Source organism: Xenopus laevis, chromosome 4S, assembly GCF_017654675.1.
Source record: "Xenopus laevis strain J_2021 chromosome 4S, Xenopus_laevis_v10.1, whole genome shotgun sequence".
Classification (NCBI taxonomy): domain Eukaryota; kingdom Metazoa; phylum Chordata; class Amphibia; order Anura; family Pipidae; genus Xenopus; species Xenopus laevis.
Window position 1 is genome coordinate 70,235,363 of NC_054378.1, and position 26,966 is coordinate 70,262,328.

At 37.6% G+C, this 26,966-nt stretch overlaps 1 protein-coding gene across 3 annotated transcripts in view; it reads left to right on the top strand.

Moving 5' to 3' along the window:
- Nucleotides 1-20,659, top strand: part of artn.S (artemin S homeolog) — a 37,624-nt gene extending 16,965 nt beyond the window's left edge. For all 3 annotated transcript variants that reach the window (XM_018260819.2, XM_018260817.2, XM_018260818.2), the window contains exons 3-5: nt 15,195-15,259; nt 16,862-17,069; nt 18,727-20,659. In XM_018260819.2, coding sequence (XP_018116308.1) covers nt 15,195-15,259; nt 16,862-17,069; nt 18,727-19,169 — 716 coding nt within the window. In that variant the 3' untranslated portion in view covers nt 19,170-20,659. The remainder of the gene's footprint in view (nt 1-15,194; nt 15,260-16,861; nt 17,070-18,726) is intronic.
- The last annotated feature ends 6,307 nt before the right edge of the window (nt 20,660-26,966 follow it).

Below are 26,966 nucleotides of genomic sequence, written 5' to 3' on the forward strand. Positions count from 1 at the left end.
CAGTCAAGGCACACTCATCCAGAGCCATCAAGGGTTTGTGGGCACTTTCTGTTTGTAAAGCAGCTGGCTGCCTTGTGTTGAGTTAGGATATGATATTTGTGAATCTTTACTGGCTTTATATGTAGTTGGCTGTAACAGCTGCCAGGGTTGGGGCAGGAAAAAAAGGAAAACAACCATTAACAACATATGCAATTCATATTAACTTACCCACATAGTTTTTTAAAAAGTTACAGCAAATTTTGGTTCTGATGTTCTACATTACATTTGTTGGATAATTCTGGTAAATTTAATATTGACATATTGAGCAACTTATTTCCTGCTCTGTATAAACAATCCATGAAATATTTACATTTTTCGTACTAGCAAGACATTGTAATTAATCATATAGATTCATTTTCCTTGTCAGTATGTTATAATTCCTTTGGACAAGGAGGAGATAAATAGAGGGAGGTGGAAGAGTAAACACGGAAGTTTGATAGCTTTGACACCTGTTAGGCCTGTACCAGTAGAGGTTACAGAAGATACATACTTACCAGGTATAAAACTAGCTTTTAGTGTTACCCCCCCAACATGATCTAATTACAATCCTATCATTTTTTTTTTTTTTTTTTTTTTTTATTAACAATTTGTAACACATTTCTGAAACAAAAGTATATATAAAAAAAAAAAAAAAAAAGATGAAGGAAAGCAGGGAGAGGAGGAGAGGGAGGAGAGAGAGAGAGACCTGGGAAAGAGTCACTGGCGCACCATATCATTGCAAGTAAAATCTCAGGAATCTGGACTGCCGACATACTCATAGTTTGCAAGGGGTAAAAATGCATTGCAACAATAGCTTAAATAGTCCATGAAGCAGTCCTTTCGTATAGTTGGATGCGTTCCACTTCCAGCCGTACATCCTCAGCAGTCGGTAACGAGGCACTTTTCCAGCTCCTAGCCAGCAGGCTTCTACTGGCCAACAATATTTGGACGGTTAGTCTTTTAGATGGTTTATCCATTTTAATCTCAAACAGACCAAGAAGGGCCATTGCAGGCGACATCGTATGGGAAATGCTTGTAACGTCTGTTATTATTTGGTTAACCATAATCCAGTATCGTTGCGCAGCCGGGCACGTCCACCAAATGTGCAACATAGTCCCGACATCCAACTGGCATCTCCAGCACACATTTGACACTCCGGGGAAAGCATTATGAATTTTCTCTGGAGTCATATACCAACGGTACATTAGTTTAGTAGTAAGTTCGTGATGGTTAAGCGCTCTCGAGAATTTGGATGATTGGTACAATCCTATCATTTGACCGGGCAAAACAATTAGATCAATTTAGTTTGTCCCCCTGGGTGTCCAAATCAGACAAAAAATGACTTGTTGGGCCACCTCACCAGATGAGCAGGTCTTTAGCTGTGTGGACAGCAGTACACTGCCATAGGAAACATTATTTCAATGATTAAAGTGAGAGACAGAAGATTATACTGCATCGACTGTTTCACAAGCCTTTGTTTAAATATCTGAATATGCAGTACCCAGAATGGGCTAATACATATGAAAAATATAGGTTCAACCTGTCACAAATGCAAGATCTATTGATCACAGTGTACCTTTTGAGAAACCCTTACTTAGTGAGAAATGGCACACGTCTGACTAGACAGTGATAAGTACAAACTAGTGATGTGCGGGCTGAGACAATACCCTGCGGGACCAGTGGTTTTACTTGCGGGTCAGATGGATTTGGGCTGATTTTTGGACATCCATGGCAGGTGCGGGTAACACTGGGGTACTACAATACTGTTGTGTGTGTTTTTTATTGAGATATGGCTTTTTGTGACTCGCACCACTGATCTGTGGGTGTGGGTCCTACAATAGATACATTTTGTAGGTTAAGGTCGGGTACGGGTTATGGTTTTGTGGGTTAGGATCGGGTGTGACTTGAGTTTTTCCTGACCCGCACTTCACTAGTGCAAACGTAACTGTGTCCTATGTCACATTCCCAGTCCCATGTTTGATTTGTAACACTATAGCTGCGGAAAGAAGCTGTGCCATGTCTAGCAGATGTAATTAGATCCTGCAATATAGACGGGTGAACAAAAGCTTTGCATTTTATTATGTGCACTACAGGAGAGTCATATGGCAGCATCCAGAAATATATATCCCTGAACAAGGCAGAGGAATTGCTGCTCTTTTCCTACAGTCTGCTGCACAGCTAGAGACTCACATGGACCAGCAATTAACTGCAATTTTATACCGTGTTGTAGCAAGTCACCTCCTATACCAGATGGATCTGTTAATAGAAGCCAGACTTTGTTTACAAACAGCACACAAATCCTCAGAAACCCAGAAAACTTGGCTTTGTAAACCATGGTGGGTCTGCTCTGTTTACAGCGAACATAACCCATGAAATACACAGAACATTCTAATAAATTGCCTTTTAAAGTGTAACTACAATATGTGTGCCTTAAAGGGAAAGTGATGACAAAATGTAAATCAGTCTTAAATTATGAATGTACCTATTTACATATAGTAGACAAGTAGCACCTAATAAATAAAAAATATACATGCATACCTACAATACTTTACAGAGTTAAGGCTATGTGAATATTTTCCTGGGGAATACATCACAGAATCCAGGTATGGTACCTGTTATCCAGAATGCTAAGGACCTGGAGCTTTCTGGATAACGGATCTTTCTGTAATTTGGATCTTCACACCTTAAGTATACTAGAAAATCATGTAAATATTAAATAAAACCAATAGGCTGATTGTTCTTTGAATAAGGATTAATTATAGCTTAGTTGGGATCAAGTAAATGGTGCTGTTTTGTCATTACAGAGAAAAATAAATACGTTATAATAATTTGTATTATTTGGATAAAAAATGGAGACTATGAGAGGTGGCCACTCCGTAATTCAGAACTTTCTGGATAACGGGTTTCCAGATAATGGATCCAATACCTGTATTTCTTTATTATCGTTTATTTATAGTGTGAAGCATTATTTTGCAACACAAACTATTTACTAACTATAGGCAACACAAACTATTTACATCTTTCTTCTTAAAATGATTTCTATCTAAAAGATGAGGTCAATGGTATATAGGGGTGTTTGGAGGCATTTTGTTTGAGCAATGTGCATCATATGTATTACAGAATAATATGCAACTTGGCAAAAGGAAACCATATATATTTTAAAGATAAGTGAAGTTCCAACATCTTTTAGAGTTTAAAATTTAATGAGCAGTTCCCTTAAGTTATAGAATAAAAATAGGATTGAATTGCCCTGCTTACAAGACCTCGCTATGATGATGGAACAGTTGAGGATGTGGAAAGTAATTGGTTATTCTTTAGAATAAAAAAACTTCTCATAAAAAAGGAGCATTTTACAAGCTTATCTAAGTATATGGGTCTTTTGGAAGCATTTGAAGATTGGAAGAGAAAGCGAGCATCTCATAAGTCATGGTAGGAAATTCCAGAGAGAAGCTCAAGTCTTGCAGTTGGGAATGGGATAAAGTTATGAGAGGAAAAGAAAGCTAAGGTCAGAAGCATGTAGAGAGCTGAAATATTGCAGGAGCTTCATTGGTAAGGACCTTTAATGTGAGTGTTGGCATTTTGAATCTAATTCAAAAGGGAACTTGGGAGCTAGTTAAGGTATTTGCATAGAGTATCAGATAATATGGAATAGTGGTGAGATAAGCGCATGGGTCTAGTGGCAGCATTTAGAAGATACTGAAGCTGTGAAAGAAGGTACAGTATATTGGATTGCCTGCAAGGATTACGTTGTAGTGAATTGGTTGTTTGTAAGCTAGGGTTTTATTTGTGCAATAAAGCACAAATAAAAGTGATTTAGGATTTTGTTTAGATGTAGGGTATAAAAGACACATGGGAATTAAAAAATAACTCCTATGCATCAAGCTTGTGTGGTTGAGTTTATGGTGGTGTTGTTTTGTGGAAGTTCAGTTATAGCTAGCGCTGTGTCCTCCAGCTTAAAGATATCAGTTTGGTTAGGGAGAGACCAGTAGATTTGGGTGCTATGAGCATAAAGGTGCTATAGGAATCCAAATGACTAAATCAATTTCCCTAGAGAAGTAGTATGGAGTGAGAAGACCCGATCATTCTTAGGTACTATGCTGTATATATGAAAAAGTGTTTATACACCTTAATGAATTCCAGGTGATTGGTTGGAATCAATGTTTTGTGCCTCACTTGTCCCTTTATCAAATTTCAGCTGTTATTTTGTTTTTCTTGGGTATCAGTATGTGAAACCTTGGTGAGTTTGACTGCCATCTAACTAGTCCCTTAGTAACTCATTCACATTCCAGCAATGAAATGTATTTCCTCTGGCTACACAGAATGTAACTGGTGGTTTCCTTCTGTAAGAGTACACTCTACTGATCCTTATTACTGCTCATAAATTCAATATGTAGCCACTTACTGAGTATCATATCATTGCAGGAGCATTATCTCTTTTTCTAGAAATCCACTTACTTGCCCCTTTGACTCGTTGCATACCCCACTTAAGTTTCTGCATGAACTCTCAATGTACTATTGCTCACCGCTCATTTCTCATTGACATTTTGGCCTCTGTCCCTGCCTTCGGGCACCCTCTGCTGCATTCATTAACTAGATGCCTGACAGGAGACATCTTAGACATCTGACAGGAGACACCTTATAGCCTGATATCTCAGCTCTTAATTATGATCAAATTATCTTGGCAGTCAACTGAAAACTGAATGTTTACAATTCAGAGATTGACACAATGAAAACCATACCTTAGACATCAGAGACGACAAATTTCTCCTGACTTAAAGAGCTGTATTTTCATTTTGACAATTGCAATAAAGATGTGGCCCCCATGCAGTATAAACCTCAGTATTGCGCCTGACTGAGTTAATGCAAGTAATTTCTTAATTTTTTTAATGTAGCTGGCATGTTTTATCATTAATATATATTTAATATACATTTAAGAAGAGATTGATAATTAATATATTTATATGTAAACAGAATATATACTCATACCCACCTCTCCAAACATCTGATTTCTTCTGAATGAGAGAGCTCAGTGGCTGATGTATAACTTTTGAAGATTCATGTCTTGTCTTTTCTTGCATTTGTCAAACATAGCTTGCTAATAGCATTCCCAGCATTCTTCTCACATGCAAGGTCTTTGGCTTCATACTTGTATACAAATTAAAGGAATACTAATGCCCAATTGAAGGTCTTTACTTAAGGCAAAAATGATCCCTGCTAAGACTTATCTACACCACAGCAGTCTGCCTCTGTGCTCTCTGTAAGGAGGGTGATGAGGATGAGTTTGATTGATATCTATTTCATGTGATTGATGTTGATATAGAGATTTAGGTCTGATCCATTGTGGGTGTTTATACATGTTATATGGTGGACAAAATGTCTTTGGTGTACATATATAGGAGTGAAGAGGCTTGGAAACTCCTAGAATTGTTTTTCAAAATAACTGGTATTGCTTAAAAAATTCTTATAAGTTACAAAAGTCTGACACTCTGTCAAGCCAATGATGGTACCTAACCTGACATAACTTGCCATAACCATGCACCATAACCCCCAATATAAATAAACTAAGGACAACTGAAAAAGAGGACGTGATAAGGATAGCTAAAAGGTATTATTTTTTCTAGCCCAACATGGATACCACCTGTTGTGAGTAGACGCCAGTGAAATTAAGTCTGCACCTGGCTCAGAAGCTCTTAGCAACTCTTCTGGATGCAGGACTGTGATTGGCAGTTCCATTATTTGACAGTTTCTGGAGCAGCTGAGTTTTTTTACAAGCTGCACTGGGTGGCTGAGTCTTATGGGACTATGTATGTCTTAATAACAACAATGCCAACCTGTATTCTACCCACTGAAATATTGGTGTCTCGACAATGTAATGTGTGTTACAGAGACCAGCCTTCAGAATATGCTTGTAGTAGTGGGCTGGAATTAGCACTTATCCATCTATATGGCAACAGTCTTTGATGTACAGTAGTATCTTATAATACACAAAAGCCATGAATATCTTGTCAATTATATCCTTATAAACGGTGAGTTCTGATGTCATCAGTTATAAACGGTGAGTTCTGATGTCATTTCTGTCACATGACTCACTGAAACTTGTGTATTATAATAAATAAAGTACCCCTAGTTGCAAAATATGAGGATATTAGAAGTTACCTCGGAGTTACATGACCTGTATAAAAACACTCGGCCTTCGGCCTCGTGTTTTTATATGGTCATGAAACTCCTCGGTAACTTATAATATCCTTATATTTTACAAGAGGGGGTACTTTATTCACTATATTATTGTCATGTACCTTGGGAGGCATAAGATCACCGGGGCAGACTGAGCATACCACTTACAATATAAAATACATTTCAGAAGCCTTATATAAGGTCAGTGACTTCTCCACTGTGCAAATTTTTAGAACCAGTGTGTAATGTGTGTGCAGCAATGCAGGTTGTCAAGCAATTACTGAGAGATTATGCTAAATTCTAATCAAATTTGACAAAGGTAATTAGTTATGCGCATGGTTGTAAGCAATTTGGGACATTCTGTACAGGCAGCACACAATGGCATAGGGCAACAACGAAGTATAGAGGACCACATGTGCTTCTGGGTTACTTGTTTGACATCATAGGGTCAGAATCAGTTTGAGAACATAATCAGCACTGTTTATAGTGTGAGTGTGCTACCCATGCAATGTAGGGAAAGAGAACCTTATGGGGGTATAATTTTATTTTTCACATTGAATGCTGCTTATACAATAAGATTCCTTTTACTATTATGGATTTCAAGGGGCAGTTTATATTTTCCTATACATCTTCTTGACCCAGCATTTTCATGGGAATTGAATTTCATCTGGCTTGTACCCAGTAACATCTGTAATACATACATACTTACATACAACCCCTATCTATTATTGGTCGAATAAGACTTAATTAGCATTTTCCCTGTGTTTGTTCAAAATTTGACGGTCAGTTCTCATATTTTTAAAAGAAAACTATACCCCTGAACAATGTAGATCTCTATAAAAATATATTACATAAAACAGCCAATATGTAAAACCCTGCATCATGTAAATAAACCATTTTCATAATTATATACTTTTTTTAGTAGTATGTGCCATTGGGTAATTCTAAATAGAAAATTGCCATTTTAAGATATAAGGGCCGCCCCCTGGGATCATACGATTCACAGTGCACACAAACAAACCAATCAATCATACATATTAAGTCACATGAGCCAATTAATGGACATCATTCTGTCTTTTGTTTCCACACTTCTTCCTGTTACAGTTAGAGCTGCAGTATTTCTGGTCAGGTGATCTCTGAGGCAGCACACAGATCATCACAAAATGGGGGTTCAAGGGAAAAGATATAAAACGGCAATAATCTGTTGCTTAAGTATTAATTTTGGGCGTATGATTTTCCTTTAAGGTAGTCTGGTGTAAGTGCTTAAAGATACGTCAAGAGTAGGAGACTGATGCAATGTTCTTGTAAGACATTGTGCTGTGGAGTTGCGCTGTAACTTCACAGTCTTGTTTAGTCATTTAACAAACATCTGCAACATTTTCCTGTGTATAGTATTCTCCATAACATGCTTTAGAGCAACTTGCATGCCGTATCATACTCATATTTCAAATGTCTTGGTTAAGATTGATATGGTACGCTGTTTTGGGATTAAAATCTTGTGACCTAATTTGGATCTAGAATCTTATGGGAACAAAGTAGTGCATGAAGCAAGAATCCATCCTGACTTCTAGTAGTGCTGGCAGGAAAGGCACGGCCAGTTATTAATAGCCAGGTGACATGTACTAAAGATGACAGCCTTGACTTCTTATTGGCGACTAGACAAGTAGTCAAATAATTTACTGCCACCAAGATGGCTACACTTGAATTGCAGTGTCAGTCTAGAACAATGTGAAAGGTTGTTTTTTCCCCTCCAAATATGCATGAATCATACGTGTATTGTTAATGTGCAGTTTTAACACTCACAGGTAAACTGAATATACTATGTGTGGAATGATGAAAGCGTGATATGACACATATTTATGGTGCTGATTCACCATGTAAGGTTCATGGAAAGTCACAGCTGACAGTCTCGGTGAAGTGGCAGATTGTGTGAGGAAACGACCCACATTGCAGATAAAGTCCTACGCAGAGCATAGTGAGCTGACCTATGTGGAAATGCTGACACTTCATTCAGGTGGTGTTTTCTGTACACATTTTTTGGATTCCTCCATAAACTGTATGGATTTTGATTCCCCAGAGAGCTCATTTATTAACAATGGCAAATTAGAAACTGAGTGCTGAGGAGAGCATGAAATGTGTTAGGCTATGTTAACCTTTTGTAACAAAATGTGTTTGCTTTTATAAGTCTGGCTTGGGGCTAGCCAGCTGCCTTTTGCGGCCATAGATTATACGTTTTTTGTGCTGCTTTCCTAATACCTTGACGAATGAATACCTAACTTGGATATTTTACGTAAGGAAAATTAGCATATCATGGGAGCCAATCACATGCTTGCTATCACTGTTTATTTGCAATTGGCTAAACAATCACAGGTTGGTTGCCATAGGTTACTACCTAGTATTAGTAAATGAGCCCAAGCTGGGGGTTATTAATGTGAGTCTCTCTATTGAAGGAGTCTCTCATGGATTCAAAACCCTCTGTCACAGTCTTACTGTACAGGAGGCTGTCTTGCTTTATCTTTTTATTTGGTTTTGCCTTCAGCAAATATTAAGGAATCTTTCAAGCATTTTAAGACTGAGCAATCAAGATAGACAACATAGTTATCTGCCGTACTGTGATTTCATTTTTAAAGGAAGCAAGAATGCTGTTTTTTTTTTATGACATAGTGGGGTTTACTTATTAAAAATCGTTTTTTTTTTCTAGTCGAGTATTTTAAGTGAAAAAACTTAACTTTTTAGAGAAAAGCAAACTTGAATTTTCAAGGTTTATAACCCCGGGAAGCTGCTTTAAGTCTGAATAAGAAAATACTCCATCTAAAACCTGTCGAATTCACATAAAAGACAGTGGCAGCTTTAACCATTTGAAAATGTTTTTAACCATCGTGAATTTTGGGAGTTTTGGGGTGTTTGAAGTTGGTTTTCGTTCAATAACTCGATAAATCCGTGTTTTTTGAGTGGCAATTCAATAAAGTCATCTGATTCCAATTGAAACTCGAATTTTTCAATTTTTTTATGGTAAACTCAGTATTAGTAAAGAAGACAAATTCGTGGATAGAAATTAGGTTGAGTTTGTTTCCGGTTAAAAAATAAATGAATAAAAAAGTTTTAATAAACAATCCCGCTGTGTTTGCTGTAGCTCAACTTGCTGCATTCTTCTTTGCCAGTAGCATTGCTGGTTTCTGCACCAATCCCCAAATCCCATTGAACATATTAGGGTATGCTTTGTTTAGAAAACACATTGGGGGTGATTGGTGTCTGTCTGTCACCCTCAGTGTCAATGTTAGGTACAATGTTTGCAAGTGGTACAACGTGAAAAGTGATTTTCCCTGAGATCACAGTGGAGGCCAAAATGTGCCATGTCACTAAGCACTGAATTTGTATCTGCCACATTCCTAGCCAAAGCCTGGATTCTTAATTTAAAAGTAAATTCCTGTATTTGATTAACAGTTTTACCCTTGGTTCAACCAAATCACTCATACTTGTGGCCCCTGGTAGAAAGCAGAAGTCACTGGGACTCCGCTACTGACACAAGGCTAATTTAGCACTAGTTCAGTAAGCAGTAGCACCCACCAGGTTTGCATTCATTATCCTAATTGATTTCCTGATTGATTTCTCAGGGCTCTTACTGACGAGCGGTTGAAGCTGCGCTCCCCTGTGTTCCGTTTTTCTGCGTTCAGCTGCAGGGGAGCACAGGAATAGACGCATTTAGCTTTTTTCAATGGGGCTGTACTCACACAGGCGTGTGTAGGCGCTGAATGCAGGTTGAGACGCAACATGCTGCATTTTTCCTGCGTTTGGCGCCTACATGCGCCTGTGTGAGTACAGCCCCATTGAAAAAAGCTAAATTTGTCTATTCCTGCGCTCCCCTGCGGCTGAATGCAGTAAAACGGAACGCAGTGGAGCGCAGCTTCAACCGCTCGTCAGTAAGAGCCCTTAGAGTGCATTTTGGCAGCTGTGTTTGTAAATGAGGGTTTGTCTTCTAACAGCAGTTGTGTTTCCCTGTCACTCCTGAATCTGAGAAAAAAACAATAACAAAATATGGGATATATTTTATTATATTAAACATAACAAATACCATAAGGTTCATGCATGGGGTGTAAAACACAGGTGAAATATGCATTGTTCCCCTCACAATACACCTTGCCACAATCATATTGCACCTGCCACTCTTAGACGCAACACTTTGCAACCATTTGTGTATCTTGTCAATGCAGCATTTTAGTAGTAGCACATGGGTGTCATTAGGAGGATGCAAGGAGTAGGAGTGCACTGAGCCATTCCAAAGATTTTTTGTGTGTGTGGTGTTGTAGGACTGTGTAGTTACCCCACTGCCTGCTGAGTAAAACAGGAGTGGCACATGGGTAGGATGTGGACAATAAATGGGCTCTGGAGTCCTGTGCTTAATGCTCATTGCTCATCTTCTTAGGGGTATGTCACATGAGGTTTGACTCTCGTTACTCTCAAGGAAAGCCATCATAAAAAAAAATTTTGTAGCCAAATACTGAGGGTGACTGTAGTCTGCAGGCAACTATTTAGACATGCTTCATGCCATCCCTAAGGATATTTACCAAACTTAAAGGTGTGTCAGATAATGTTTTGCACTTTAAAATATTTTTTTGCTGACAGGATGAAACAAGCTGGATGAATAAATGTTTCACAGAATCATGTGCTACCTTGCATTTAGCTTCATTGTAGGGGATAGTCGTATGACCCATTAAGAGCTCTTACACACAAGCATTTCTTCCCGTTAATTGAGTTCTTGAGCAACATATTTGTATACGCAACCCTTAGCTGAGATTTTAAAGCTGTTTTGGTCAGGGCCCTCTTTACCCCTTGTATTGGTTATTGGTGTTTTTTTGGGGGTTTTCTGTATGTTTAATGTATATACCCTTTTATTGTACACCGCTGCAGAATATGTTGGCATTTTATAAATCCATGTTAATAATAAAATAATAATAATGAGGGTGAGCATTACATACATCCAGTGAATGGGCAATAATGTGTGCATAGGGAAAATCAATAGGAAATCTTTTTTAACTACAATGTGATGTTGAAATATTTTTCAAGTTACAGGCAGAAAAGCCCAACACATACAAAAGGATCACTTAGCACTTGCACTTCTACATACCATTTGTGGTGTAATAAAATGTACACCCTCCAGTAAAACAACTTCTTCTGGAAACGTGTGCTGCATTAGACTTAAGGTTTGTTTTTGGATAATGAGTTGTAATGCAATAGCAAAACACATACCATACAGCAGTGGTCCCCAACCAGTAGCTCGTGAGCAACGTGTTGCTCTCCATACCCTTGGGTGTTGCTCCCAGTGGCCTCAAAGCAGGGGCTTATTTTTGAATTCCAGGCTTGGAGGCAAGTTTTTGTTAAATAAAAACCAGGTGCACTGCCAAACAAAGCCTCAATGTAGGTTGACAATCCACATAAGGGCTACTAAATGGCCAATCACAGAACTTATTTGGCACCCCAAGAACATTTTTCATGTTAGTGTTGCTCCCCAACTCCTTTTACTTCTGAACGTTGCTCACTGGTTCAAAAGGTTGGGGATCCCTGCCATACAGTAACATAACTAGAGGGTGGCGGGCCCTGGCTCGGGACGCGCAGCCAGGCCCCCCGCCCCCTCCATACGACCGGAATTTGTGGCGTGCGAGCTGCCTGGGGCGCTGGCCCAATCACACCCCCTGTTCCCCCAGTAGTTACGCCACTGATACTATATATATATATATATATATATATATATATATATATATATATATATATATATATATATGTATATGTGTATATATATATATATATATGTATATGTGTATATATATATATATATGTATATGTATATATATATATGCAGATTTACTAAGGTTCGAGTAAATTTTCGAAGTACAAAAAGTTAGAATTTCAAAGTAATTTTTTGTATACTTCAACCATCGAATAGGATAATACGACTTGGAATTTACTTTGACTTCGATTCAAAGTAAAAATCGTTCAAATATTCGGCCATAATCGAAGTTCTTTCTCTTTAAAAAAAACTTTGACTTCAATACTTTGCCAAATTAAACCTGCCAAATTGCTATGTTAGCCTATCAGGACCTTCTATAAACTTTTTCTAAGTCTTTACACATACGAATAAAGATCCTTCGATCGTATGCTAAAATCGTTCAATTCGTTATTTATTCGATCATAGGATTGCCAAATTCGGTGAAAAAACTTCGAAATTCGACCCTTGAGATTGTCACAAATGAAGATGCTGTAATGAACTCACCATTAATTTGTGTTGAAAAAACACCAAAGTTCAAGTTCAACCAATCCAAATAAACCACAGAGAACCAAACATATACAATAAAAACTATATATACCAACATCTATGCTAATTGTAGATTTTAAGTCTGATGTAGAGTGTTTTTTTCTGGGTAGAATATTTACCTAACAATGATATTAAAGGAGAAGGAAAGCTCCAACACAGTTTACTACCAACATATTAGCCACAATAGTGCAAGCTAGAATGCTATATTTATTCTGCAGAATGCTTTACCATACCTGAGTAAACAGCTCTAGACACTGTCTCTGTTTGTTTAGGATAGAAGCTGCCATATAAGCTTGGTGTGATATCACTTCCTGCCTGAGTCTCTCCCTGTTCACTTACAGCTCTGAGCTCAGATTACAGCAGGGATGGGAGGAGGGAGAGGAGCAAACTGAGCATGCTCAAGCCCTGCCCTGGAGGTTTCAGCTGAAAACAGGAAATTTGATACAGAAGTCCATGTGTACACAATAGAAGGAAAGAAATGTGATGTTTCTTTTGACAGAGGACTCAGAGCAGCACTACTCTGAGGGTTTACTGGTGTATTTATATAGACCTTTCTGATAAAGCTTACTTCATTTTAGCCTTTCCTTCTCCTTTAAACTGTTTCATGATTTCAGTAGTGTTGCAGCACAGCAGCAGCAGCACTGAGCGTCAATAACTTTCCAAACACCCAATGAAAATTGCAAGCATTGACTAATAATTTAGACACAATTGGAATTATTGGTAATTCTGAATCAGTTGTTACAGCTTTGTAAAACAGTCTAGACAGACCTTAGACACCCCTCAGTCTTTTTTAATTCTAAATTGATATGAAGTTCACTTTTAGCTATTTTATTTGTGGCAGATTGTTGTTGATTCTAAGTATTTTCCAGTGCCTTTGTGCTGTCATAAAAAAACATTTATTCTATTACAGAGTTTATCTGTTATTTGCTAAATAATCTGTCCCTTTTCTCATTTTTCAGCTTCAATGGCAGCCCTTATGGCTACACAGCAGTTTGTTTATATATAATATTTCTAAAGCACACAGCAGTTTGTTTATATATAATATTTCTAAAGCAAACACATAACTTTTAGAGGATGGACACACAAGCGTTTTTTCGTCACAGTCCGCGCCACGGTTTTCAAAACAGCCAACGGCCGCGTAAATACGCTTAGTGGTTTCAAGATTACACAATGGCACATTATACTAGCGTATTTACATGGCAGTCAGCTTTTTCAAAAACCACTGCGCCAAAAAAATGTCCATGCCCTTACCAGTGCAGGGCAGCAGTACATTCTATTTTTTTTCAGGCTGAGCCTGAAAACCTTTACATTCTTATTATTACCAGGGTTCCGTAAAGAAATGCACCTTGCCTGAAATCCACTACTTAATAAGAACCATGTTTATCCAAAAAACATACACATCTTTCCTGCTTTATTTTGTACACATTAAGGGAGCCTGCCAAAACATCTGTTCCATTGTTTTACTACAGTTACAGTGCTGAAGGTGAAAATTCCTCTCCTTTAACCTTAAGGCACGGAAGGCATATATCACAAACACAGAACAACTCAGACAATGATAGTAAATAGTTCCAAAGAAAACTTGCACCTTTCCCTGGGGACAGTTCACAGGACCCTGTTAAGTATGAGATGGTCTATTTTTGGTATATAGTGGTTTTGCCCCCATGACTTTTATATATTTAGTGTACATATATATATTTAGTATAATGTGTTATATATGGCTGACTGTAGCATCGGTTGTAGTTCATGTAAAGGCAAGGAGCTTTTAAATTATCTACTGACCCAACAGACTGAGTGGGTTACTTATTGCTAATCTGTCTTCAAATGATATGATCTGATTTTAATAGTCCTAGATAAGAGACTGTGTGCAGTTTTATGTTGCTATAGACATTGACTGGGCTTCACTCTGTGTCCAGCTCTACAAATTCAAGCTGTATTATTGCTAATCTGTCTTCAAATTACATGATTTGATTTTCATAGTCTTAGATAAGAGACTGTGTCTTAGATAAGAGACTGTGTGCAGTTTTATGTTGCTGTAAACATTGACTGGACTTCACTCTGTGACCAGCTCTACAAATTCAAGCTGTATTATTTGTTAAAAAAAAAGCAAAATCCAATTATACCAAGTTATTCCCATATTTAGTAAGATATTATTTCATCAGTACAAAACCAAGCAAGGCTTTTATTTTGCTGTGACAAGTTCCTAATCTATATTTTGTAGGGCCGGATTTACCTAGTGGGCGCCCCTAGACCCACTGCTGTTTGTCACCCCTGTCCCCTCCCCTTTATTTGTGCAAATTTCATCTGGACCGGAGCAATGGGGATTGGCACATGGTAAATTTAAAAAATTATTGTATCTCCAGCGCATCCCCAGTCATGTGTTTGAACCAATGTGGGTGTGGTTGGGCAACATGCCGCCCCCTAAAATCCTGCCACCCTAGGCCAGGGCCTAGGTGGCCTTTCCACAAATCCGGGCCTGATGGTTTGACTTTAAAATGTGATCAGGAACTTTGTGTGTCACCAGTGATTTGGTACATATTCTGCATACAGATTTCTGTGGCACACAGAGCCATAGCCTGCCCATATATTTCACACAATGCATGGAAAATGAATAGGAGTAAGGCAGTTTTCAGTTCTTGCCAGTGATATAAAGAGCAAACAAATGACAAGTATCACAGCTCCTTTATGTTTTTAGACAGGAAAAAGCTGTTCATGGGAAGAGGATCCCTGTCTATGACAATCTCACTCTGGAGCTATAAGGTAGGTCTACAGGTGTTTTTTATTATATAAAATATAAATAAAATAGTTAAGTCACACCAAAGCAACAGTTTCCAAAATGAACTTAACATATTTAATGTAAAAGAGTGCTTTCTGCCAAATGCTCCTACTAATTGCCTGGCTAGGAATACCAATGCCACACCCCCTCTAATTACATGCAACCTTGGGGCATACACGTTAAAAAAACACAGTATTTTTACATTAATTTGCTTCGTAACCACAGTTAGAATCTGTTTTATAGTGTATTCAGAAACAATGGAACTAGTCTGGTTGATTTTTGTAAAGCCTTTTTTCCTTTGGTCCAATTAAGTGAGTTAAGATTGCTGGAAACTTAACATAAAACTTCTTAAAGGACCAGTAACATCAAAAAAATGTTTTTAAAAATTCGTTACTATACATCAAAAAATATGGCTCTATAAGGGTAATGGCAGACAAGGATGTTTGTCACGTGTGAGAAATCTATGCTACCCGTGGGTAGGGTTGCCACTTTTTTGGAAAAAATACCGGCTTTTCTATATATTTATCTTTTTTCCCTATTAATAACATTGGGATCAGCTATCGTTTTTACCGGCCAGGCCGGTAAAATACCGGCCTGGTGGCAACCCTACCCGTGGGCCCCAAATCTCCTAAAAATACTGTAGCATTGGTGTCAGTGTGAATCAGTGATAGCAAACATATCACTCTCATTTCCGATGGTTATGCAATTCATATGTTTTACTGCCAGCAATTCACACCAATGCTAAGGTATTTCCAGTAGCTTTATCTCCTGCGGGTAGCACAGATTTATCAAAGGCAAAATATCTACTCATTACCCTAAGAGTTAAAATCTTGTAATTTTTCAGTGGTAGGAGATTTCTCCTTCATCAGCAGATACGCATCCTGGTGAGAGCAGTAACATTCTGGAATTTTTTTGCCAGTGAAGATTGATTTGGCTGAAACTTTACATACCTTCTGAAGTGTCTGGATATCTTTTGTATAATCAGGATATTCAGTGTTACAGTAACAAATGTAAACACCAGTAAGAAGTTGATCCACAGAAAAATCTGTTTCTGGTTAAGTTATATAAAATACCCTATACCATGTTATTCTGTAGGTCAGAAGAAAAACCCTGTTAAAAAAAAAACAAACCAGAAAAACAGCTCACATGGTCAAAGCTGAGATAACATCTGATATATTAAAGGCAAGACTTAACTTAGGCTTTTTTGATTCCCCATCACAGATGTATATTTATTTCACAGGTCGTGTCTCAAGAACAGTGTTAGGTGCTACATCAAATGGCACATGGTGTTTTATGATTGTTGTTATTGTTTGCAAATTGCTTCTCAATGGAAGCGTTTGGTTTATAGATCACATTGAACCTTTTTTTATGGTTATGAGGCACCTCTATATTTTGAAACTTTTTAATGTCATTTTTTTTCATCCAAGTTCAAAAGTAAACACATTTGTTTCTGTTTGTCAGAAAAATATTTCTTCTTGAGGCATATTTATTAAGAGCTGTAGCTGTGTGCTGGTTTTGTGAATGATTAAGGGTTATGTGCTTTTCTCCAAAGCCCAGTCAAATTAACTGTTTATTTTGTTCTTTAGAAGGTAACGCTCTGGACAATTATTGTGTTATTTCTGCTGCTGCCAGCAATGGTAACTGGGTCTCCTACTCCAGAGGTGAATATGAATGGGCAGCCAAAGCCAGAGCAAGAGGCAGGTATTATGGGGACTGTTAGGCCTGACAGTTTAGAGCCAACACCAGTGGAAGTCGTGGACCAAATCATCAGATCTACCTGGAGTTCATATTATGGTGAGTGCATATTTTACAATATAATTCAGTAGAAGAGATGAATTAATGATGATTACACATTTAAAACATTGGGGTTAATTTATGAAGTATACATTTAGAAAACCCCTCTTAGCATTTATATGATATGGAAAGACAACTTTGAGAAAGGTAATTACCGTGTTTTTGCACAAGTTAACTGACTTGATGCAGAATAAAAATATTTGCCAACATGTGTACATAGAAACACTTTAGTGCTCTCTCGCAGTGTCCCAGGCAGTATGCCAAGTGCAAAGAAAAGAGCACCAATTGGAATTTTGCAATTTGCCCACTGTGTAGGACGCAAATAGCCACAAACCTCGACACACCTTGTTGAACATAGTTTATTAAAAAAACACATTTCGTGTTTGAGGTGTGCTGACATGGGTTATGGAGCAGTGATCTCCTTGAACTGCTCATCCTGCTAAGTCTATAGTATAGTATAGTATAATTAGGTGACCTGATCTTCTTAAGTGAGGATGTCAGATCACAGAATCTCCATCACTTACTGCCTCAAGGGATTGCCTTTTTCCTCTTCATTTTACCTTTCAAAACCCTACTTTCTTTTTGGCTTGCAACTTATACTGATTTACTGTCGTTGCTTCTGCCATATTCGTCTTAACAACTTAGCCATTCAAAATGGATTTTAATATTGATTTGCTTACATTCTTGTGAAGCCAGGTTTCCTAGTAAGTAGTCCGTACAACACCATACACAGTCATAGGAGACATACAGCATCTTTTAAAATTCACACAGATCGTAATAAACGATATATGGCTTCTAATTTAAATTCTGGCTAAACTTTACTGTTTACTGAGCTCTCCTGAACAACCTGGAAAATCATTAAGCAGAAATAGAGAACTGTTGGTGGGTGATAGTAAGCTGTTTGGGTAAAGCAACACAAAAGAGTTAATTACAGGACAATGTTAAAATCCAGGGATGTCATTGTATTCTCCCCTTATTGTTCCAGACACTGTTTATTCTCATGCCCTTTAGTCAGTATAAACATATGTTCATGCAATACATCAGCATGGCATTAGCCTTAGAAATAGTTTTGTATCAATAATGTGTAGTTCATATACCTCCAACAGAAATAAAATCCATCCTTTAATTGGTATATTTCTTTTTAAAAAATTGTTATAAAACACTAAAATGTTGTTTTTACTTATATTACTTTCCACCATATGGAATAACAGGAGTTATTTTTTAAAAAAAGATACAAACGTTATTTCCTCCCTTACTTCACTTGATCCTGTATCTCATGCATATAATAAGGAGGAGTTCATTATGTGGTTTAACTTGTAAATGATGTTTGATTAACTGTATTCTCCTCCTACCACAGTTGCGTTTTATAACCAAGAAAGCAGGATCAAATCTAAGAGAGAAACAACAGTGCTGTCAATTATACTATTCTGTTTTAGAAAGAATTATCTTCTTTATATAGTCTTCATCAAATGTTGTACTGTTACTTGTGGAAGTACTATAGACTCAAGTGAATCCGTGGCCTTTGGTGCCCAAGTTGTCATAGTGTTGTCTCAAAAAATGGTTGTTTAGCTTTTCAAGTTTTTACTTCTGACTGTAAAAACTCCACTTTAATGTGAGTGAGATTGATGCTCATTAAAAATGTTGCTTATTTATACAGCTGATAATGTAACCTCTCAAGGGCACCTACATGATGACCTTCAAGATGACCTCTTATTACGGTCAGAACGTTCTCCTATAGAATCTACAAGGTCCAAGAAAAACAAGAAGAAGTCTGATGGCCGTCGAAAAGGAGGGGGTGGAAAAGCCTGCAGCCTGCGGCGCGTGAGACTCAAAGTTCGAGACTTGGGACTGGGTCACGACTCAGAAGAGTCAGTTCTATTTAGTTACTGTAGTGGTGTTTGCCAGCATCCTCGCAGCAACTATGATATTGCCCTCTCTACATTACTCAAAGAAAAGCTCATAACTCCTGGCTCCCATGAACGCGTTAGAGATCAACCCTGTTGCCGCCCTACACGGTATGAACGCATTTCATTTATGGATGTCAACAACAACTGGAAGACAGTAGAAATGCTTTTAGCAGCTGAGTGCAGCTGTGTGTGACAAATTGTGATGTAGCAGAGATAATCACCTATGAGACTGGCCTATGACTGCTGGAACAGGCCAAAGGGCATTGAAATTAAAGTGGAGTACAGAAGCCTGGCATGATGCCATTGGTGACATGGCATTATTTAAAGGGGCCTTTGATTTGCAGAAAACCAATCAGAGGAAAAGAACTAGTCAGCAGTAAAGCACCTTGCAGCAGGAATTCTGCCTTTGGATTGCTCTCCTCCTTTTCCTAAATTGTTTGTTGAAAAGAACTACTGGTCCATTGGTCCATGCAGTAGTTCCAACCCAAGGTTATCTGAATGGGATTTATGAATAATGTCATTTTTTGGCTGTTGGAGTGTACAATGTTGTTGCACTTTTTGAGTGCAACTTCTTTTTCATCCTATGGATTACTGAAATTTAACAAAAGATCATAGCATTACATAAGTCCACGTTGCTAAAGGGTCCAAACTTGGATGTAGGATTTGCCATAAAGTATCAAATCTGCTCCTTCTCTGTATCGTGGCTATTTACAATTAGTGCGTTTAAAGGAATACGTGTTTGCAAAACAAAAAAGTGAACAATGGAATGAAACTGTAGAGCACACCTAATGAAGCTTGTTATGAGAATGCAGGACTGGTTCTAACCATGACATTCTACAAGTTATCCCTCAGTAGGGTATTATAAGAGTTCTAAGCATATAGTTGATTTATTTTTTTTTACTGATCAATCTTATTTTTGGTACTGGATACAGATAATCATGCCTGTAGGATTAAGTATAGTTGAAATGAACATTTGTTCAACGCCTAATGCTGCATATCAATATAGAAGAGAATATATACAGAGAAGTAGGGCTTTTCCTAATAGGAAACAATGCTAGGGGTGTGATCATAATTCTCTGCATTTCACTGAAGCTGCTTTCCTATACTTGCTGTAAACATTGTATTCCAAGAAGAAACCGGTTTGCTGTTACTGGACTAAATACTTTTCTTTGACAAGTTAAAAAAAAAGTTGGAGCTGAAGCAGATCCCAGCTTTGACACGGTATGTGTAGGGTATGATGGGGTTATGCTGAGGATTCGTGCAAATGCCAAGAGATACCTCATTCAGAAGAAATAGCTTTGTTGGATTCAGGATTAATCCGTACGTATTATTATAGTGTTTGCATGTCACATATTTCTTGTAATTCGTTAATAATCATTTCCTGCCAACATTCTTACATTTGAGAATTAGTCACTGCTAGGAGTCTTTCCAATGAGAGTGAGCTCAAGATTACACCCTATGGGGAATAGTGCATACATTGCTTCCATTCAAATGCCCAGGGGTGGGGTCCAGCTAGCAGCATCTCTATTATTGGGATTCAGCCTTTACATTTATTCTGCAGCTGTAATAGCACATTTACCAATCTGGCAGCAGCATCTCCAACTTTCCTGCTGAGAATCTCACTCAGATAAAAGACCTAGCCATAGTTTTTTTCATATAAACATGAGTGATATAGTAGTTTTACCAAATTGGAAAAATTGGTAGCAGTATTATCACTCCAGCTGATAATTCAGAATTGTTTTTTTTACAGCGGCCTGTGATAACTGCCTTTACAGATTTGTTTTAGTTCCATTTAATACTGTTACCTATCATGATATAGTATCCAAGTATCTTTTGTGACATTTAAAATAAACTCTGCTGAACCAAAGAATCGTTCTAACCTTGATGACCAAGGCTGAAGCTGGCATGATGAACACATATGGGCTTCAAAATACAAACATACATTTCTTCCATGTTCTTCTGCTGTTTAAGTATTTACCTGTACTCACCTGTTGGAAATTGCTCTTAGACTTTCTCAGGTTACAAAAAAGTAATATTAGAAGGTGTTACTAAACAGGCCATCATTTGGGATAGGGCAGAGTGTAGATGCCACTGACTTTTCCACCCTAGATATTAGACCTTAATTGGAAAGGTTGGAAAGGCTGGAAAGCTTTGATGATTTAAAAGGATATCAACATGCCCTTTTGCTTATACATAGTTATATTTTTGTAGTAGTATTGACTGTTGGATTTTTTGAGTTTGGGCTTGAACTCAGGAAGCTGTAGTAATGAGTGATACCTCTGAGTGAGTGATACCTCTTATTTCACACAAGGATTTTGACATATTTTTTTAAATTGTGGAGCATTTCTGTGACATCCGAACAGACACTGTCTCCAAAAACTAGGCGAACAATTCAGTGTTGTACTATCAAGAGTATGGCCAATGCAAGAGGATGACATAAAGAAACATAGATATTAACAGACAGTTTGGGACAGTATTAGTATGGCAGGAGATTTCAGTTATAATTGGGAAGTTGTTTAATGAAGCACCAGAAAAAAGCATTCCCTATGCAAATATTTCAAAAGCAATAAAACATATTCTGCTGTAATAGCAGAGTGATGTAGTATTTATGCTGTGGTGTATCCCTGGGACTAGAATATGCCTTGGTGTCTGTATGTAGCTGTGGGCATACAAACATTGGGTGCAGGCCACAGAGGATTTAGAAATGGAAGAAAGTTCAAAAAAGGAATCATGATTGTGTTTACCTCTTACAATCTCATTTATATCACCCCTGCCTGCCAGATGTTAAATCTGTTCCTATATCAAGTTATAGAATTTATATTACAGTTTAAATATTGACTTAGACCCTGTGTTTTTTTATTATATCCAGTGCTGAATTCATCTACATGAGAATGGCTGCTCCCATTGAATTTGATTGAGTGGCTGATATATATACAAGTATGTATACAAGTATGGGGTCTGTTTTCCAGAAAGTGTCAATCTACTGGAAAGCCATTTCCCATAGACACTATTATAATCAAATAATTGCGTTTTTTCAAAATGATTATCTTTTTGTCTGTAATATTAAAACAGTACATTGTTCTTGATCCCAGCTAACATATAATTAATCCGTATTGTAGGCAAAACAATCCTATTGGGTTTCATTCATTTTTAAATGCTTTTTAGCAGACTTAAGGTATGAAGATCCAAATTATGGAAAGATCCCTTACAGGAAAACCCCTGGTCCCCAGCATTCTGGATAACAGGTCCCATCTGTACATCTACTGTATAATATATATGAAATAATGTTTTTTTTATGAATGTAGTAAAGCTGATTTCCCATACAGGAAATAGGAAGTAATAGACAGGAAGTCAAATAAAGACAAGGCAGCTGCAGTCTGACAGCTTTATGGTTTCAGGATATATCAACTGTACGTGGATCTATCCAGTTATTGGTGTGTATATATATATATATATATATATATATATATATATATATATATATATATATATAATTCAGAAGGACCCGCACTCCAAAATCAGTGAACCATCACATTTTATTATTCATACTTGTGCATCCAAAATTTCTACCCACATTAGGGTTTCTTTTGTCCTGTATAAAGGCCCTAATGTGGGTCAAAATGTTGGATGCACAAGTATGAATAATAAAATGTGATGGTTTACTGATTTTGGAGTGTGGATCCTTCTGAACTATACATAACACAATTTAACCCAGCACCTGCAGTATAATCAATATATATATAGTTAGACACATGGACAGCACACCTTCCATTAAGCTACAAGGTAGCTGCCCCTGTGCCCAAAGAACCAGTGCATATATAGAAAAAGAAAACACCAAAGTTTCTGAAACAATTAAAATAAGAGGTTTTTATAAATTTGTAACAATTTAAGATAAGCAGAGAGAAAAACCTAAACTATTTAGATAATTAGGTCTCTTGGGGGAACTGAGACCGGTAGCGTTAAGGGCAATTTCACCTTCAATAGCAAAACTGTAATAACACATAAAACATGGCCCTTAAACTCCCAGAAATGTGTCAAACTTTCATAACCTGCCAAAATTTGTAGAATGGACATGGTAATTGGGTGGGGGGGGGGCGGCAATAAAACAGGCACAATCAATAAACCTTTGTCACAGTATGTGTGGCTGATGTTTTTTTGTCCCTCTTTACTGTTTTCAAATGTTGAGAGGTATGTGTGTGTAAATATATACAGAATATATTATATATATATATATATATATATATATATATATATATATATATATATACACACACACACACCAGGGCCCACACCCCCTAAGGGCCTGCCGCTTTTGGAGGGTAGTTGGGGGTAGTTACGTTACTGTATATATATATATATATATATATATATATATATATATATATATATATATATATATATATATATATATATATATATATATATATATATATATATATACACACACACACACACACACACACACACACACACACACACACATAAAATATTAGCATCCATGCAAAACCAAAGCTGTTGCAGAATAGCACACCTGTTCTTCCAATTCAGAGCGTCTGTACAATTTACCTGCCTTTGTTTTTATGTGGAAAGCCACTCACAAGCCTACGAGCCCTGAAAGTCTAATTAGACCTGCCTTTCTGCAATCAGTTATGCCATAGCTACAAAATGACCCTGGTAAAAATGCATTAGCCTTGCACTGTAGGACATCTTAAATAGTATTTTTCACACACTGAATATTAGGTATTAACCAGATTACTAATACTGTAGAAATACCACCAGCAATTACTTGAATTGGTATAAAGGTCAGTAACTGTTTTGTGTTTGCAATTACAGATGTATATCATGTTATGCATGGTACATCGCCTGATAAGATGCCTATGATAATGTAAAAACTATGGCTTCTGAGGTTATAAGATCTACAGTGGTATGAGATAGGACAGGGTAGAACTGTTACTTTTGTTATCCAGTAACCTGCTGCCATCCTTTAGCTGTGTTCCACAAAGTAGCAACTACTAGTTAGAGTCTGCAGTTAGAGTCTGCAAGAGTTTCTTTTCAGCAGATAGAAAGTATCATGGATACTTTATGTATTTTAAAAAGCTTAGTGTATATCCTCAGTTGTAATTGCCGTACAGCAGTATCAAATAGAATCAGCTTCAAACAGACTGAAAGGGCCCAAAACCTAGGAGCGATACTACTTATAGTTGGCATTAGAGACTTTATAGGATTTCATAACTGACTTTTTTTTAATCAAGTGCATTTATTTTAATACTAAATCACCTACCATTCTTGCAGCAAGCATATCAATCTATTTATTACATTTAACTTATTTATTTATTGTGTTTTATTTTGTATGGATGTGTTTTCCTTTTACAGAAAACTATTTATTATGTACTGAACATATAGTTTAATCTCATTTATAATTTTGTGATGTTAATAATTTAAATTCCACCAATCGTTGGTTTACCTGAATCCCCGTCACAGCGCGGGGGCTCCTCATGTTTTTTAACTCATGGATCAAAATTGCTGTGAGCATGTAAAGCCTTTAGGTGTCAGGGAGAATCCCATGCATTGCAACATAGGTAAGAAACTATTCCTGGCACGTAATGAGTTTGATGTCTTGTATTGCAATTACTGGTTAGACTAACTGTCAATAAAGCATACATTGTCATGAACATTTGTACTGTTTTTACAGTTACATTAACCTATACCCGTTTTTATGCAATAAAACTCTATTTTTGTACAGTTGTCTGTTTACTGTAGGAATAAAGTTGAAATTTGTTTGATTTTTTTCCTGGAAATGTTCGTTTTTCTACAGCACCAAATAATCTGCCATACCTCTGTTCTACCAAGAGTAACCCTTTTATGACCTGTGCAAAGATTAATTTCTCACTGAAAATGAGCATTTTTATAGTGGAAACCAAGCCATGTATATAGTGGCCAGTACTGCACAGTCTTTAGTGTTTCTAAACTTGTTGGGATCCAGATTAAATCACAGTTGGTGCTGTGCTTATATATATATATATATATATATATATATATATATATATATATATATATATGTGTGTGTTTCTATGTGCACTTATAAATGGAACTATTAAAAACATTTCAGCATAGTATTGCTTTTCCACCATCATGGATTACAGATGAGCCTTGAAATGGCAATGAGCCAACATTTCAGTTGCTCAAAGCAATGAAGCCCATTCAGAAGAATTGACACATGTATCAGCTTAGAGAAATGTCAGTGTGTTAAAGGTAGGGTTGCCACCTTTTAAAATGATCTTTACCGGCAGGTGGAGGGGATGGGCGTTAAAAGGGTGGGGCCGTGACGATAAAGGGGGCTGACCGTGACGCGCTATTGGCTGGCCGGGTCGTGACGTCAAAGGGGGCAGAGTCAAGCGCACACATTTGGCAAGAAGCCCAGCAAAAAAAGGTAAGTTTGAGCGGGCTGGGGGCAGGCCACGGGCTTTTTTTTAGGTGTATTACAAATTTACCGGCAGCTACATTGCCGGTAAATTTGTAATACCGGCCCCGGGCTTGGCTGGTGTTTTACCGGCTAGGCCGGTAAAATACCGTATGGGTGGCAACACTAGTTAAACGGGTTGTTCACCTTCAAACACTTTTCTCAGTTTAGTTGCTTTCAGCAGGTTCACCAGAAATAAAGACTTTTTGTAATTATTTTCTATTTGTGATCATTTTTCTTATATTGAAGTATAAAACTGGAGGGGATGTATGCAGTACAAATAATGCTATTTGGGTGGGGAGATGTGCCCAACTTATATACATGGTAGGAAAATGTAGGCTTTACATGTCCTTTAAAGGAAAACTATACCCCCAAAATGAATACTTCAGCAACAGATAGTTTATATCAAATTAAGTGACATATTAAAGAATCTTATCAAACTGGAATATATATTTAAGTAAATATTGCCCTTTTACATCTGATGGACACTCTTTTTAATACACCTACATTATCACATGTGTGGAGATATGTGGACTGCCATTATTTTGTAATTACTCGCACTTTTAAAAAATATTTTTTTAATTATGTATGCAAATGTCTTAATTGTTTTCTCTAAATATACCTTGTTCACTATGGATTTCATATGCTTGAGAAAGGGGCGTGGCCCGAAACTTGCACTTCTGCACTTTGAATTAAAGCAAAGGTTTCCTTGCAAATGAAGCCATGTGTGCCGGTATCTTTATTCCCTTGCCATACCCTCTATTACTGAGCACCAGGTTGTTATCTCCAGGGGTTGCCGTGGGTGTGCGTCTGCTCTATCCTCTTCCTTTTACATGTCTTGCCTTGAGCCACCATTTTGTGATGGTTTGTGTGCTGTCTCAGAGATCACCTGACCAGAAATACTAGAACTCTAACTGTAACAGGAAGAAGTGTTGAAGCAAAAGACAGAACTCTGTCTGTTAATTGGCTCATGTGACCTAACAAGTATGGTTTGTTGGTATGTTTGTGTGCACAATGAATCATACAATCCCAGAGGGCAGCCCTTATTTTTTTAAAATGCCAATTTTCTATTTATGATTACCCAATGGCACATACTATTCGAAAAGTATATTATGAAAATGGTTTATTCACATGAAGCTGGGTTTTACATATGAGCCGTTTTATACGATATCTTTTTATAGAGACCTACTGTCAAGGCCGCCGGGAGCATGGAGAGACGCGTCTGCTCCCGGCGGCGAAGGATCCAAAATGGCGGCGCCCAGTCGGCCCACGTGGACGCTGGGATGCCAGCGCCGCAACGCCGACGCATGCGTAAACACGCATGCGCAAACACGCCAGCGCAAGCACGCCGGCACAAGCACGCCAGCGACGTCACTATGGCGCCAAATTCAACTATAAAAGGGCGCCCAGGATGCCAGAAGGGCGCCCAAGAATAGGTTCTGCTACCCTGAACCTGGGTTTCTGTTATCCTGATTCCTGCTCCTGCCTTGGTTTTGACCCCTTGCCTGGACTCTTGTTATTTGATCCTGA